Below are 17,654 nucleotides of genomic sequence, written 5' to 3' on the forward strand. Positions count from 1 at the left end.
TGCAGAACTTGGAACAGGTGAATGTGTTGATGGTCAGACACAGGTGATCCGTTTCCTTTCCTACCCACCTATCTCTCCTCTTATGTACTCTTTGCTTTGTTGTCCAGTGGTTTGGTGTTCTGCTAAAGTTCATGCTATATATAATGCAAACATTACAGATGTACAGGAAGTCTCTAACGTGTCATTTGGCAGCGCTGCACCTGCTTCGTCAAGTCCAGGTTTATAAAACTGTGATGAGGTGCATTGTGGTGATTTAATCCATTTCATTTTCTCAACAGGTCACTGTCTCCAGGAATGTACGTTTGAAGACATAGTGCCATCGTTCTCTCCTGTCTCTGGGAAAACCTTTCCGGAGAGCATCATGCCCGAGCAGAGCAATGATTACAGGGTGGTGGTGTTTGGAGCTGCGGGGGTTGGCAAAAGCTCCCTGGTCCTTCGTTTTGTCAGAGGAACGTTTCGGGAAACCTACATTCCCACGATAGAAGACACTTACAGGCAGGTCATCAGCTGTGATAAAAATATCTGCACACTTCAGATCACGGACACAACCGGAAGCCACCAGTTCCCTGCGATGCAAAGGCTGTCCATCTCCAAGGGCCATGCCTTCATCCTGGTCTACTCTGTGAACAGCAAGCAGTCCATGGAGGAGCTCCAGCCAATCTACGAGCAGATCTGCCAGATTAAGGGGGATATTCAGAGCATTCCAATAATGCTGGTGGGCAACAAGAGCGATGACCCTCAAAGGATGGTTGATGCCAGCGTCGGGGAGGCCCTAGCAAGCAAGTGGAAGTGCTCGTTCATGGAAACATCAGCAAAAACGAACTATAATGTCCAGGAGCTCTTTCAAGAACTTCTCAACCTGGAGAAGAGAAGAGCGGTCAGCTTGCAGGTGGATGGCAAGAAATCCAAGCAACAAAAGAAAAAGGACAAACTGAAAGGCAAATGCTCCATCATGTAGCGCGGCACAAACTGATGCATGGCTTTAAGATTTGATGAGATCTGCCCACAGAGCCTTTGTCATCGAACTATCTGTTTTAATTGTACTTTAGTAAAGACTGGAGTTGCATGATTTAGCAGCAAACATTGAATATGTTTTGAACAAAGTTTGCACAAAGAACAAAAAGTGTTTAACGACGCACAAGTTAAAGTAAATCGCCAACTTTTTCTTCACGTTGGTGAGTGGTTATAGGCTTGCCGGGCCGCAACTTGTTATAGTTTCTGGCAAGCAAAGTGAGCAAGTGTTTGTTGGCTCGTTTCCCCTCAATAAGACTAATGTTGCGCAGTTCAGCCAATGGCCGCAAATCGGATAATTTCTTTGGCCTTCTAGACTGCTGGACATAAGCCAGTGTACTTCCTCAGTTTTTGCAAACATTGATGACTGTTGGGCATTAATGTCTACTTCACTTGACGAACAAGCACTTGTATATTCTAATATAGCATTTGTGTGTAAGGAGAAAACCGAGTGCGCGCTTGCTTGCTTACCAAAGAAGGACTGATGATTTCTTTAATAAGGGAATCATGTGCACTTGTATGGACAAAAATAACTTCTGGCGAATTCCACTTGTGTAAAGTAAACCGCTACATGCACATACTCGGATTTTAAAGTGTGTGTTCCGGCCGCCATCTTAATTGGATGTTCAGGGGGGCAGGGGTGTGTGGCTCCTTTTCGTATTTTTAATGTATTTACTTTGTTACTTTTTTATTATTGTTTTTGAAAGATTGAGTTTACAGAGCACTTTAAAACGGAAAATTTATTTTATCACGTCCTTGACAAATGAAAACATATTTACAGATGCCGTATAGGAATGGTAGCAGAATAGAATTAAAACACCATTTTCAATGTGTCAGTTCATAAAAAGCACGCATACTTTGTATAAAGTGGCACACTGTAAACGATTTCTGTGGAGGGTGGGGGCAAATCCTAATTGACTAATTTGCCACACCCCATCTGCTCCTCTCTAGCATTCCCACGCATTTGAGAGGGCATCTGACTTTGCTGCCGGCGGGGCTGTTATAATCCACTAGCATTTTTCAGCTGCTAAAAACACGCGGAATCCATGTAAATGTCCCATGCCGTTCATGAACATAGCTAAGAGCGGAATTTCTGTTTGTGCTGTAAAGTGCAACCGCGCAAAAAGCGCATTGCTGCCTAGAATTGTGCACATTTTCGCATCTAGTAGTGCAAACTAATTCTACTGTATGGAGAGAATGTTTGAGTGCACACTGATGCAGTCCCTCAGTGCAATTTACATGGACTTTAAAAATGAGGCCCATAGACTGGGCAACGCAGGATGTGATGCTTTAACGAGAAGCTGCGGTGGAGACCGAAAGGCCCACTAAATCTGTACAAACTTGGTGGCTCCCCCGTGGTAACCTGTTCACAGCAGCTGGTGGTGTTCTTACTGTACACAATTCTATGGTCCCTTACGAATGACTACTTACACGGGGAGGAGAGGGAATGTGGTTTAAATCTGTATTGAACTACAAGGAAATAAAGGAAGTGGGAGTTCTACACGTGTGTCCACAGATGGGCATCCTTTTGTCTTAACAGAACATTAATAAAGTACATTTCTCCTGAAAGATTTGCCTTTGTGTCCAGCCTCAATTTTATAAATGACTTGCTAATGTGTAAATTCACTGCCCTTTCTTTTAATAGACTTGTTTGTGTAGCAAGCTTTCTCCCTCAGTGCTTGCCTTTTTTGCAGTGCTGCGAAACAGTTGTTGCCCTCACACAATGCAATGGAATATCATTTTTAGACATAGAAAGAACGAGGGACCGAGTTGGGCCTGCTATGCTTGGAACCTGCATTTTTTGGTTGAACAGAATCCTATCAGCGAGGGCTTAAAGGCTTCCTGTTGCATCACATTTTTCCCTTTGCATCGAGGTTCTGAAAGATGCTAGATCTAGCAGGATATTCGTGTGGGGAAAGGGAGTAAAATGGGCAATTGGTCCTTTGGTTTGCCCTGTACACACAATTGTGATGCTGTGACCTTTTAACTATCGTCACTACAGCCTGACATGTATTTAACTGAAACGTTCCATGCAAGCTTGTGAAGCTGGAGATGTCCATTAACCGGAAGAAGATGCTAGCTCAAGAAATGAGGTGCAACTTATTCTTGTCCACAAGTCTTCAGGTGTAGTATGTAAACTTTTCTTGGTCGTGATGACTTGCATCGCGTGCGTAGGTCCATAAGGCACCGATTTTACAGCTTCGACTAGTGCGCATTGACATTACTAATGCATTTATTTCGTTGGGTGATGTACAGTGTGATATGCTTTAAAGAGACACTCTTCAAGAGCAATATGAGTTACGGTGCACCACAAGATCCGCCCTTCGCCTGCTTGTATCATACGCTTTTACTCCCTTTTTAAAAAGAGCAATAGTCAAATAATATTTCAAAAATACTTGCAAAACATGTTTTACTCCCCTATCTGGCTCCTAATGTCTGTTGGTTTGTTTTTCATTTTCGTACAGCAATCCTGCAGGTGGACGGGCCGTAGGGGGCACCCTATGGCATCCGGAGCACCGTTTCTACAATGGTCATAGGGCAGACCTCAAGGGGTACCATAGGGCCACCGAAGCCACCAGCACTCATCAGCCCCGGCTCTGCCCCCCCCCTCCCAGTTGCCATGATCACACGGCATAAACATTCATTTGAGGCAGTGTTGCCCAGCAGGGATACTGTCCTCATGCTGGGCCACGTGGTAGTCCCTCGGCATGCTGTGCTGCACCAGCATGATGAACATCAACCAAGACACAGGAGTCAGTTCTTTGTTCGACTGACGAGCCGGAAGTAGCTTGACCCTTTTATTACGTTGGTCACATGGTTGCCACCATGTGACCTTTACACAAGTCCTGGGAGCCACCATACTCCCAGGAGGGGTGACATTACAGTACGTGCAAAAAGTCACATTTCTTCAAAGCGCTAGGAAGGAAAGGAAAACGTTAGGATGGAGAGCTAGGGGAGGAACACGTTTTCTCGTGCCCACTAGAAGGTGGAGAAGGGAGATCAAACAAATGGTGCTGCGGTTGAGGGGGGGGGGGAATACAGAGTATACGCTGAGGAAGCCGTAGTCCGTGCAAACAGGTTGCGTTCTTGTTATTGACATAGTCTCTGCTCTCATTATAATTTGCGATGGTGTTTCTCTGGCCTTTGTCCTGGCAACATTGTCTGATATTCACTTTGAATATTATACAGTGTTTTGGTAACTTTTTTATTATTTTAACTTTCAATCACCCATAGTCTTGCAACAGTGGGCATGTGCCACATGCCTCTGCTTTCGTGCGGGCACAGTAGGTGGGGCTCATCATGGTCTCGCTCTGCTCCCGCCAGTTTGCATGAAATTAGGACTGCTCTGCAATTGTAATGGCCAGAAGCGCTAGTGGAGCAGGGTGGTGGTGGTAGCATGTGCTCCAGGCAGCCGCAGCAATAGGGACAGCTGACTAGTTCTGTGGGCTGGTGGACACGCGCGTGTGCCTGTGTTATGGCTGACATGTGTCATGCACACCTTTGGGAGCACTCACAAGGCACGTGAAATACCTTAAGCTGAGCCGCGCTCCTGTCTCTTCTAGTAAGCAGCCAGCATGTGATGCGTGGATACCGAGACATGTGACAAGCTGCCGATTCAATGAGTCTTAACACACAAGCACCTGATTGGCATCCGTCCTGCCCGTGCCATTAGAAGAGGAGCTGGGCAAATGGCACAGAGAGGTCAACCAGACAGTCCAGTCAGCTGCACCAGCCCAGGGAAAAGGCCACTGCCAAGGCATTTGTGACAGGCTTTGTGCTGTCTTATTGCTGCATTGTTTGAAACCAGCTGATCAGCTAAGTAAAGTTTTTGTCTACCTTAGTTCATTACTTTGCTAAAGGTAGGAAGCCCATTTGTGGATGGGCTGTCAAAATGTTCCACTTGCCACCTATATATTTTGAAAAATGATAATGATATGTTTCAGATGCAGTTATCAATGTGTTTCATTTTGAGACACTGGTATGTTTACTGGTGTTTGTAAATTACACACTGTTTATGAAGTGCACTACTTAATAGCTTCCCTGCTCTCGCACTTTCCTCACTTAAACATTCTAATTCGATATCTGTGTTTTGATATTGCTTGCGGTTGCTTCCTATCGTGGTCCAAACTGCTGGCCGCAAGTTCTCCGTAAACCTGTGATTGATGTGATCGGTGCTTCACCCCCCACCCCCAAAGGTGGAAGGAGCTCCTCCCACTTTATGACTTTCTTATACCACCCCACAACCCTCACATTCACTGGCCTACAATTCAAGGAGAAACGCTTTGGAAATCTTTACCATCTGACGTATGCTTTGGGCAAACAGTGCTACCTTTGCATAACTACAGCCGCTGATATCTGCCTGCTGAGGTCCTCAATTGTTCGTTTTCCCGATGTGATTGATCTGCACTGAAGCAAATACAGCTCTCTAGTGCCAAGCTTTAGACCAGGAAGCCAGGATCTAATGCACTGCCCCATATGACAGACACATTTTAGAAGATTTAACCTGCCAAAGCATTCATCCTTTACTATGTACCCATTCTTTTTGTGATAAACTAAATTAAGTTGTATATGGAAGTAAAGGTGAAATGAGAAGAGGGAATGGTTCAACGCAAAACTGGTACCCATCTATTGAAATGCCTTCTCAATGGCAATGCTGGGTAAGTAGCCTTATGCCCATTGCCCCTTACTGACTACCCACCCCCCATTATTTTTCCCTTTGTTGTGCTTTTTTGTAATTCCTTATTGTTTCTCTATTTCCCACCCCCCCTAAATGGATGAGGATACATGGGTGACTTCCAGGAGAGGATAATGTAGAGGCTCTCTACAGTTGGCTAAAGGCAGTCTGTAAATCTTATGCTATAGTTGAGGTAAAAATGAATAACCTACAGATTGGGGGAAGCAGATAACTTCATCTGGAGTAGTTGAAAGTCTGTCATGTCTTTGAATTGTGTGATGCCCTTGACTAATTAAAAAATAAAATGGCACATCCAAGGGATCACACCTGCACCCTATGTGTAAACAATGTAAAGAGTGTGATCCCTGGAAATGTACGTCTGTTGCACCCCTTGTTGTTGAATACGTGTCAAGCTATCAAACATTAAAAGCCTTAATATTTCCACTTTCCCTAATGAGCAGGCATGTTAATTCACCAAAATGTCAGGGGTAGCTAAAGTGATGTCACACGCCCGATGATGTGGCAGGAAATTTTCATGTGACTTCTGAAGTGGTGTTATTGATCTTTGACCCTGATGACAAGTCAAGTCTCTGCCTTAATATTCCAATCCTATTCCAGACACACCGATCTAGTTTGTCATCTGCAGCCTCAGATGCCATTTATAGTCCTTTAAATGCTAAATGAACAGCCCCGCATTTTGAGATGCTGCTATGATAGATGCCAAATGAATGCCACTCTGATATGCAGAGTTGTCCACCTTCTCCTGTTCTAGCAAGTTTTTATATTTCAAAACCCATAAATCTAAATGATACAAAGGAAATTTTTACAGCACAATGTAATTCTATGTTAACATTGCTGCTCATCAGCCAGTGTTAAAGCTTTCCTTTAAAATTAACTGTAGTTACTAACAAATGGTTTAAAGTGCAATGTTTTCACCAATGTCAATAACAAGTATTGGTATCAGAGACTCAACTTTAATATCGCACATTTTGTTATGCATAAAAAGAAAATGCATCATAATCTGCAGGCTTGGGTTTCAAGACGGTGTGCTTTCAATTTAGAAGGTGCAGAATATTTATTTATGTACTCTGTATCAACAGAAAATTAAGATTCCCTGAAAGGACAACGATTCCCTCCAAAACCCCATTTACTTTGTATGCTTTGTGTGCATGTAATTCACGGTCCTCTCACTTCAACACAATGGTCCTCATTCCGAGATTGGAGGCAGCCATGGGGCAATTAGCACCATGGCTGCCTCCAATACTGGGTCCGCGTCCGGACTGGTTGAATGGGGACTTACCGGGTCATTCCAACCCTTCTGGACCCGGTAACTCCCCATTCAACCAACCATTCCCCATTCCCATTTGAGCCCCAATAGGGCTCAATGGGAATGGGGAAGGTGCTAATAACGGGCCCGTGAACAGCAGGCCTGTTATTAGGGCCCTGGTCCCTTAGCGGGACCCGTAAAAGACGTGTGGTCAGACCACATATTCTTTGCGGCTCCCGCTAAGGGTCCTCGGAATTGGGCGTTAGGGTTTACCGGCACCAGTCTCCTTACCAGTGCCCGGTATCCCTTACCGCCCAACTCAGAATGACCCCCAATGTCATTGGCGAGTTTGACTGTTAGTTTAAAATGGCATCATTATTTATGGGCATTGAAGTAGTTCAGCTAAACTCCCTCGCATCTCAGTATCTCAAGATTCCCTCATAGGACTGCTGCCTGGGTCTATACTGCCCCCACGCGGTGCTTAGCAACCCGCTCTAAGTTGGCTGGGAAGGGGATGATTATCCGCACTGACAGACTGCTACATCCCCCTGACTGTCATGTAAATCCACAGGCTTAGGTCGAGCATTTCCTAGCATGGCAACTTCCCATTGGAATAAATTACCTTGCAGTATCAGACTGGAAAGTAATATCCAATCCTTCAGAAAACAGCTGAAGACGATACTCTTCAAATAATCAACACTTCTACCATGCTGGCCCTCTTGTAATGCTCCTTTCTTTTTTCTTCGCTTGCTTTTCTATTTGTATTGTCCTGTTGAACTCCCCGTCTTTGTGTCTGTCGCGCCCTGATGCTTGCAAGCTTTCGGCACGTTATAAATAAATAAATGTATCCTTGCCCAGACTATCTCAGCTGGCGTATGCCTGGCCTTGCCTTCATTGCGCCACAGGATTTCGTTCGGCCTACCCGTCTCGTGCACGAGTTGCACTGCTTGATCTGCGTTTCAGATGGATTGGGCGGTCAACCAACATCACTGCAGACCCCTAGCGCCCTTCCCGTTAGGCACTACTTCTATATAATGTATGTACAAAAAGAATTTGTGTTTTCAGGTTATAAAAACACTCCATACTTCTAAGAGCTATATAAATGAATAGCTATGCTAGTTTAGAAAATACTTCACTTTTAAAAACATTCACATTCCGGATGTTTGTTTCTATGCATCTAGTGTAGTGCTCTAAAGCTGGCTATAGGGCTTCTAAGCGCTGCAAGCTGAATATGGCATCAACAAACTGAATTCTACTAGGCCTCCGCCTCAAGAAGTCTTCACTTATTGTTCTATGGGCTCACTTGTGACTCAGAAGGGCAGCTTTTTCTACATGTGCCGCTGTTAGTCTGGGCCAGATGGGATAGTCTGGGCAAGGATAAGTTACAGTCAGGGGGATGGAACACTCTGCCAGTGCGGATAATCATCCCCTCCCTCTTCCCAGCCAACTTAGAGCTGGTTGCAATGCACCCCGTGGGGACAGTGTAGACCCAGCGGGAGTCCTGTGAGCGAATCTGGACCTGCCTTCCTGCCGTGTTGAATCCTCTAGGCAGACTGCACGGACCCCAACCATTTACTTCTTGATGGTGTCACTCCCTCTAGAACTCGCTCTTCAAAGTTCTTTTCAACTTTCCCTTATGGTTCCCTTATGGTACTTGTTGGCTATCGGTGTCATGCCTATATTTAGCCTTCAATGGAGATTACCAACTGTTTTGGGCTGCGTTCCCAAGCAACCAAACTCTGAGAAGACCCGATTCCCGATACTGGCCTAAAACTGTCAGCGGAGTGAGCCTTTATCAGAATAACTTGAGACCTCCTGGGCGATGCCAGGATTTCCCCGTGCCGGACAGGGATTCTGTGCAGGGACCTTCCCTCTTCACTCGCCGTTACTGAGGGAATCTTGGTTAGTTCATTTTCCTCCATTTAAATATTTTTAATTTCATGTCTGAACTTGTGTCGTAGTCGGGAGCCGAAAGCTCAGACAGCCAGACTCAGGCTGGGGTCTGTGGTGGTTGCCCCATGCCTCTGGCATGGCAGTGTGCTAGAGTCTTCAAACTCCAGCCCTGCCACACAGGTCAAGCTCTAGGTGCCTGGGGAACAAAGTAAGTTCACCCTCTGCAATGGCAAACTTGGCCATTGCATACTCACCTATGGTGGTGGGTGACCGGACCTCGATGCCCACCTGTCGAAGGCCCATCTGTGCCATGGCTCAGAGCTCACCTGGCGTGCCAGGCCCCATCCACCTGGGAATGCGTCCTTCAAGAACAGCCAGTTTTCCCTTCGCTCCCAACTGCTCCCACTCAGGACTTTGCCGACTGGGGCCCCATCAAGGTCCATCCACCCACTGGTGGGGCATGGATGAGAGATGGAGCACCCAACAGACATTGTGACTTGAGGCCAGCTCTCTTTCTCTTTCTTTCTCTCTTTCTTTCTTTCTCTCACACCTGTGGGGCCAATCTAAGGACGTCATTAAACGATCCAATTGGCAGTAGCAATGGGTGTGGTGTCGAAAGGGCAGGGACTTTTAACGCAAGCTTACAACCTGCACTTACTTTACAACCTGCACTTACTGAAAATTCCTCATTCATGGAACGAATTGCAATCCCTCTCACAAACGGGGTTCAATGGGTTACCCAAACCTGTCGGGGAAGGGTAGACCCATGCTGATTCGTTCAGTTAACACATGTGGAGCCTGGAAATCAGTTATTGCTCTCTCGTGTGGCTAAATGCCACTTTGTCCCTCTAAGAAGTTGAACACCGACCACTTTGCAACCATACCCTATAACCCCCACCCCTCCCGGAACCCAAATTCTGCTGGATCGCTAGTTGGCATAGTTTATGGTCGAACTATGACAGTTTCTGATCGTCTTCGAACATCTTAATGTTCGTTCTTGTCAAATGCTTTTGCTTTTTGTCGTCTTGCGCTGGTCCAAGAATTTCACCTCTAGCAGCATAATACGAATGCGCCGGCCGCCCCTCTTAATGTCCCAGTTCCAAAAACCAACAAAAATAGAACCGCAGTCCTATTCCATTATTCCTAGCTGAAGTATTCAGGAGACCGGCCTGCTTGGAACACCATTTTTTACATAAAAGCTTCGGACCTCATGACAACTAAGTCGAAAGCAACAAGGAAGCACTGAAAGGCAGGGGATGGGGCAGGCGGCAGCTCACCTCGCCAGCTCGATCCCAAAGTCCAACTACATGCTTTTTAAATGCAGCAACTTTCATTTATCCTACTGGACCTAGAATTACCGAGGCTGCTGGCACCCGACTTGCCCTACAATCCCTGTTAATGGATTTAAAGTGTACTAATTCCAATTGCAGGGCCTCAAGAGTCCTGTATTTTTCGTCACCACCCCGGGAGTGAGTAATTTGCATGCCTGCTGCCTTCCTTGGATGTGGTAGCTGTTTCTCAGGCTCCCTCTCCGGAATCCAACCCTGATTCCCTGTTACCTGTGGTCACCGTGGTAGGGACAGAGTACCATCGAACGTTCATAGGTCAGACATCCAAATGCATCATCGCAGTCACATGGATGTGTGATAGGCCCAAAGTTATCTAGTCACCAAAGCAGCCGGGGCAAGCCCAGATTGGTCTTCGTCTAATAAATGCACGCATCCCAGGAGGTCAACGCTCGTCTGTATGGATTACCTCTAGAATTACCACAGTTATCCAAGTAACAGATCGGGTGCTTTAATGGGTCATTTGCAGTTTCACTGTACCGGAGGTGTGTACTTGCACGTGCATGGCTTAATCTTTGAGATCAGCATATAATAATAATAATAAGCTACTGGCAGGATGACCAGGTAGCCCAACTGCTCTAAAGTTGCAACTGAGTAGATGTCCACTGGTCTCTGGGACCCAAGCCATGCCCCACTACTTCAGGGGGCGGGAAATTTAAGGGTGCACAGATGAACCATATGAGCGCTGGACCCAGGCACAACTTAAAATGGGAAGGGTTTTGCACCAAAGGGCTGGCAGACCCCCAGTGACTTATGCTGGGCAGGGGGGGGTGATCAAGGCAGGTTCCCAAGGGAGGGGGCAGCACCACTGGCTGTCCTGGAGCTCTGGCCTGCACACTTTGGAGCATTTCACTCCAGGGAGGGATGGGACCTCACTGGGGTGCCCCAGGATCACCATTAGGCAGGCAGACAGTTGACGCACGTGCAGCACGATACTACTTTCCTCTAAGTATGAGAAAATTCAAGTAGTGCTAGTATGCATGTATGTGCATAACGGCCAGTATGAAGATATTAAGGGTGGCCTAGTCCCTGCTAGCCACCCATGCTGCGCTGTCATGTCGATGGGTGGTGAGAGGCAGTCTAGAGAGGGAATGCAATAGCGGGATAGTCATTACGTGTGCAGCTATCTTTCAAATTTCTGTTGTGGACAGTAGCTTCTTTCTTATGGCAGTGGTGTTGTGCAATGTGTCTGAGTGTTGTATGATGGCAGATGTGTGCAAGTCATCGGCCGTGCCTTCAGCAAATTTACAAAAGCATGGAATATGAAGGGTTCAATACATTCTAACGATTCCCGAGATTATTGCAATGGCTGCAATTAATGCCCACTTGGATTCAATACAATGGCTACATTTTACCTTCACCAATATTAAATAACCAGGCTAAATTATACCTTCACTTGGATTACTATGTGATCTATTTTATTCTACAATAAACCTAGATTCAATCAATCCTATTACTGTAATATGGTGGCTACCCTCGAAGAGTCATACATGGCTAGCCTTCCCAATTCTTCTAAGAGCATTACATAGGCTACCTTCACAACTCTTCTAGGTGCAAATTGACTAACCTTCACCATTCTGAGTGTAATCTGGGGGCTAAATTTCAAGTTTCTTCTAGGGGCAGTACATGGGCTAACCTTAACAGTTCCGAGTGGGATCTTTGGCTAACATTCCCAAGTCTTCTAAGAGCGATGCCGTGGCTAGCCTTTGCAATACTATAAGGTATAATACATGAGCTAACCTTAACAAATCTTCTCAGAGAAGTACAGTGGCAACCCTTGAGGATTCTTCTATGTACAGAACAGTGATTAGCCATCGCAGTTCTTCTAGGTTCAATGCATTTGCTGACCTTCACGATTTTCTTTAATGCAATACATTGGCTAACTCGGAGCTCAGTAAATTCAACACGGCATTGAGAACAAGAGGTAGTAATATAGAAGTGGTAGGGTTTTACAGTGCACAGTGATGGCTGTGCTCCCAAGCCTTACCTGGTTGTAGCTGTAGAGTCTCCTGTCCAGTATCCAGGGTAACCAGGGAATGGGAGCTGCCCAAAAAGGAGCTGCCCTTTGCTGCAGCCCTTTGCTGGCTGCCAGGGCAAGGCTGCCCTGGCAGAGCCTTTGAAGAGTAAAGTTCTGGTCATGTGGGCAGGGGAGTGGGACCAATGGGAAAGCGGGAACACTAGGAAAGGGCAACAAATAAATGCACAAACAAATGCACAAACAAACACGGAACGAAAAGAAAGCAAGTTGCACATGGTGAAACAATGCCAGGCTCTAAGATACTTACTGGCAGGTGCTGTGTGAAATTGCAATGTGGAACTCCTGGAAAAGGTTTAAAAGCGCTCCAGTGCCTGGATAGAGTTTGGGCAGGGGAGCAGGACCAATGAGTAATCGGGGAAGGCACAGAGCCCAAAGGGACCCTGACAGTCTCCAGGTGACCTCACCGGTCACCTAGGCCACTTTCCCTTTGCTTTATCCACGTCTTGGAATCAGGTCTGGTTCAGGTACAATTTGCTTCAAGTTTCCTCTTGAACAAGGCCCATGGTCTCTCCCATCTCAAAATGTCCTCTCACCTCCGTGCTTATTCAGTTAGTTTCCCCTTTCTGCAGCCTTCAAAATCCTAAAGCACCCTCTTTTTCTGTGGGTTGGAACTTAAATAGGCTCTAATTTTCCCCCACTGTCAAATTAACATCACATTTTGATTGGTCATATCCTGCCATTGGCTGGCTTAACAGGCTGATACTTCCACAGAATATTCTCCATGGTTGATCATATTTTTGCACATGACTTTGGTTGTCCTGGACAACTTGGAGTACATTTCTAGCACATCTTTCGGTAGGAATTTTTACCATCTGTGAAATATGGGTTTTTAGATTCCCATTATCAAGCCTAATTCATAGATTTGCAACATGAATTTGTGTGATCATATTTAAGGGTGTTCAGTTAGGATTTGAATATTTAATAAATATCACAATGTTTAGTCTTATGTGGTGGACTCGCATAATATCAGAACTCTTATTCATGCACTCCTACATCCCTAAAGTGGGAACAGTTTATCTGCAAGCTCTTTAGGAAGTATTATGAGCAAAGTCACTACCTGCTCTTTTAACTAGTTTATGGAGTACCTGTCACGACCCTTACCCCAGACCCCGACTGGCAAGTCCACTTGCCAGATAAGGTCAGGGTTCAGGGCTCCATTAAGGCCTTGGAGGCCTTGCATCCACTCCCAAGACTCTTTTGGAGTCAGTCCTGGCGCCAGGCTCATATTCATTGTGGAGAACATGTTTGAAGGGCGACTACTTTTCATTGGACCTGCAGTTAACATGGAAGCATTGGCATAGCTTGGTTCCTAAGAACTAATCTATGCGGTATAGTGTTTTGGGTGTGGTGGCTTGGGACTACTTTACCTGGACTACTTTGCTGGGAGGCTATTTAAACCACACCCAAGCAACAGAGCATGCTTTGTGTTACTTTGCAGACTGCAACGTAATGCTCTCTGTGTCCTGTGATACCTGCGAGCCTCAGAGCAATGTGCCTGCAGAGGAGATAAAAGGAACATCATTAATAGAATCTTACCTGCAATCTCCATCCTGCCATTCGCTCTCCAATGAACCACTTCTTCTGGGCACCTCATACCTACCGCAACAAAGCGACCTGAAAAGGAGAAAGACATTAGAAAAGGCATTCTCCGGCATTGCTTAAGCCACAAACATTACAAGAAGCTTACCTGGCTTTTCACCTCCTGGCCGGCATCGTTCCGGAGTTCCACACCTGCTGGAGAAGGACAGTGCAACCTGTAAGGAAGAGAGGAGACACAGGTTAGCAAAGGCAAGACATTGCAGCGCACATCTCGCACCATCATTTGCCGGCGGTGCTCAAACCATCCACCACGCCACGCCGAATCTCCCGCACGCCTAGGGAGAAAGAAAGGACATTATTAATCACAAAAGAAAGGCAGGCAAGAACAAACGGCGCTATACAAAAACTGCTGCAATAAAACCTACCTTAAAGACACTTGAACGTGCACGTGTCAATGAAGTAAATCTGTCGCCCACGCCCACTGAAGACTACGCACCCCTGCTAAGAAAGCAGGACAGAGAGCACGCCTAATACCACAACAAGGTGAGGCGAGGGCCTAAGGGCTGAAGCCAAAGGGATGGTGGGAGGATACTTTACCTGAGTCGGCCAGTCTTGAACCCAGCCCTCCTGTGTTTTCAGGCTAGACTTCCTCCGAAGACACCATCCGGAAATCTGGGAGAAGGTTCCGCAAACCAACCAGGGCTGAGTGGCATCCCCGTAGATACCAGGTGAGCGTAACAGTAACCATCAAATCTGCTTGTAGATTAACAGGAACGCACATGTATTAAGACCGATCTTCAAATAGGAAAATTATCAATATATAATTTCAGACAGTGAGGACAGTCTGAAAAATATATGCTTGATAACCACTTTCCTGGATTAGCTGACCATTTGGAACACTTTTTTTCAAAGTGTTTTTTTCTTGGTTACTTCAAAAAAACTCTTCCCTTGGATATATTAACTCTGCCCAAGCCCCTCCCAACCTCTTAACGAGTTTTTTTAAAAATAATTTCATCTAGAAAAAATACTTCTAAAAAATCCTGGAAAGAAAGACTGCGTTTATGATATTCTCCAACACTACAATTATCGAATGGCTGTTGATGGAAACATTGATAAGCAATGTTTTAAAAGTAAATCCATAGACGGTTGCTTAGTAAGACCCCACAAACCTAGTTTATTATCAACAACTTACCTGTGGGTCAAATGAAAAAAAGAACTCCATTTATTGTTTTCGAAACACGTTTTTCCATGGTGTAATGAATCTGCATTACAAGGAAATTGAAATAATTTAGAATCTTCACTTTATTAATCAAAGTTAAAATTAAATGTCATGCTTTGGTAATTATATAAAAATGCTAGATGACGAAATTGAACAAACAAAACATGCTTGAAACAGAACTAGCAAATTTATTTTGTAATGTAATTGACCCAATTCAACAACCACTACAAATAAGTGGAGTTAGCAATGCAGGATGGACCTGTTGCAAAGCAACAAGATGACACATAGGGCCTCATTACATGGATGGCGGAGAACCATGGCGCTATTAGCGCCATGGTTCATGCCGGTAAAATACCGGCACCGCCTTGGCGGAAAGGGGAACTACCGCCCCATTCCAAGGTTGGCGGGGCGGTGATTCCCCCTTCCACCACTGCCCTTCCCCATTCCCATTTTTGCCCCATAGGGCTCAATGGGAATGGGGAAGGCGCTAATTACGGTACCGCAAATTGCGGTACCGTAATTAGCTCCCTGGGTCCCTTTGCGGGTTGGTTTTTAACGCCTGCAAAAAGCAGGCGTTAAATCCCCCAACCCGCAAAGGGACCTCGTAGTAAGGCGGTAAGGATTTACCGGTACCAGTATTTTACTGGTACCGGTAAATCCTTACCGCCATCCGTGTAATGAGGCCCATAATCATTAATATGAAATGGCTAGTTGCTAAATTAAATTTGGAAAGGACGTTTTTAAACAATTTGTTAATTACATTGATTATACATTTTTACATGAACTAAAACCTACACTTTTATCAATGTTCTTTTAATTAAAGTTAGAACTACCTTTGTTCAAGACACATTTGCTTGTGCTGTAACAGCAACAACTGGACTTGTGGCTGAAAATATTGGTGAAACTAAACAACTATGTTACTCGTTGACTATTTCCGAACACATTCAAAACAATCCTGTGTATGAAAAACGTCATGCTGCATCTGCACAGAAAGTAACATTTTAAAAAGCATGAAAACATTTCTAATTGAGGAAGTACGCGTGGTTTCCAACCCAATTCTTGCATTTATCTTAAAATATAAGAAACATAAATTTGCAATAATTACTTTTATGGGGGTAAAATTATTTTGTGATATGTTACCATTAACAGTTAATGTGGAACCTGTATTTAAACAATCACAGTAATGTAAAAAGTATGGAATTGCATCACATACTTTGAATTAACTGGAAAGGAGTCCAGTGACGATTTCAAAATATGGTAACATACTTCAAATAATGGGTAAGTAGGTGCAAACCCTAACAATACTTTAACAACTGATGAAATTGTTGTATTTATTTATAATAGCAGTGTAAATATATATTGTATTGCTGTAAAAAATCGAAATAAACTGTTTTAGCAGACTGAGATATTCAGTTGTGAAATGATTTATAAAGAAAAAGGTGTGCTACCCACAAACCATTTCCATAATGTGTGTATAAGCAGTTGCAATACATACATCTCAAGGCTTAAGTTTAGACACAGCGTTTGTAGATATTGGTCCAAATGTACTCTCACATGGTTAGCGCCCTGGAGCCTTGAATATAAAAACTTAATGGATTATACCAAATAAACATGGATGTATCAAAAATTGCAGCTCAAAGCCAATGCTTAGAAGAATAAAAGATTGCTTTCAATATTTGCAACACATTTACCAAGCTTTGAAATTCTCACTTTTTTTAATTAAATAGGGGTCGACGTGGGTCGAAATTGGAATTTTTGGTGCAAAAGCTGGAAGTCGCTCCTGGGTGTTGAGATTTTCCTTTTAGGAGTCAGTCATTGTGGCCCAGGAGCTATTAATGTTCTGTCTCATGAATGGATTGCATGTAAGATGGCTGAGCTCCAAAAATGCACATGCCTTAAACCCCTCATTCTATTGTTTTGTTGCTATGTCTGTGGTCCCTTGCTGACTCTTTGTTGAATCCTCTGTCTCTTGCCATGTTGCTTTAACATTTCTTCACTTCTTAAGTTCTCTTCAAGTTGTTTCCCTTTTATTCTATATTTTCCTGTCCATTCTTCCATCTTGCAGCTAGCTCTCATTTAGCCTTTATCTGTTTCTTTACTGCCAGGGCATTTCATCTCGGTGTAAACTTTCTGTGATGCGACCTTGCTCTCTTATGTCGCTACAAATGAGGTGCTAATACAGAGCATGCAACAAATGTAGCTTCCAAATGAGAGGTAGCAATAACGTGATGGCCAGTACAGATGACCATTCATGATGCGCATTTCTTCTAGTGCTTTACTAATGTGAATTCTCAGACAAGCTTCATGCCAGATAGGCAGTACGCAAGCTTTGCACTCGTTACTGGCTAGTGATAATTGACTCTTGGCAAGTAAAAAATAGTCTGCTGCGTGTATGTATAGAATTGTGGTGGTGTCTAACCTTTTATTTCTGGCTAGTAGCTTGCAACTGACATTTTGGCCCATGAGATGGGTAAAATGGAATGGGACCAGTTGGTTTCAGAAGCCAAAAGTAGCTCCTGGTAGTCGGCTAAATGGCTCCCAGCAATTCGGAAGCCTGATAAAATCGGAGTAGTAAAATAAAAGCAAAGTACTAAACGTTTTCAACCAGGAACATTTACATCAAATATAATTGAATGCAATAATTATTCAGCTTCCATCAACACTAC

General features: G+C 44.5%; 1 protein-coding gene across 2 annotated transcripts in view; it reads left to right on the forward strand.

Moving 5' to 3' along the window:
* The window catches only part of DIRAS3 (DIRAS family GTPase 3), a 53,413-nt gene extending 50,833 nt beyond the window's left edge, over positions 1 to 2,580 (forward strand). For both annotated transcript variants that reach the window (XM_069641934.1, XM_069641935.1), the window contains exon 2: positions 279 to 2,580. In XM_069641934.1, the coding sequence (XP_069498035.1) occupies positions 362 to 958 (597 nt within the window). In that variant the 5' untranslated portion in view covers positions 279 to 361 and the 3' untranslated portion in view covers positions 959 to 2,580. The remainder of the gene's footprint in view (positions 1 to 278) is intronic.
* Positions 2,581 to 17,654: the final 15,074 nt, after the last annotated feature.

This window comes from Ambystoma mexicanum, chromosome 1q (assembly GCF_040938575.1).
Source record: "Ambystoma mexicanum isolate Mex_15411 chromosome 1q, UKY_AmexF1_1, whole genome shotgun sequence".
Lineage (NCBI taxonomy): Eukaryota > Metazoa > Chordata > Amphibia > Caudata > Ambystomatidae > Ambystoma > Ambystoma mexicanum.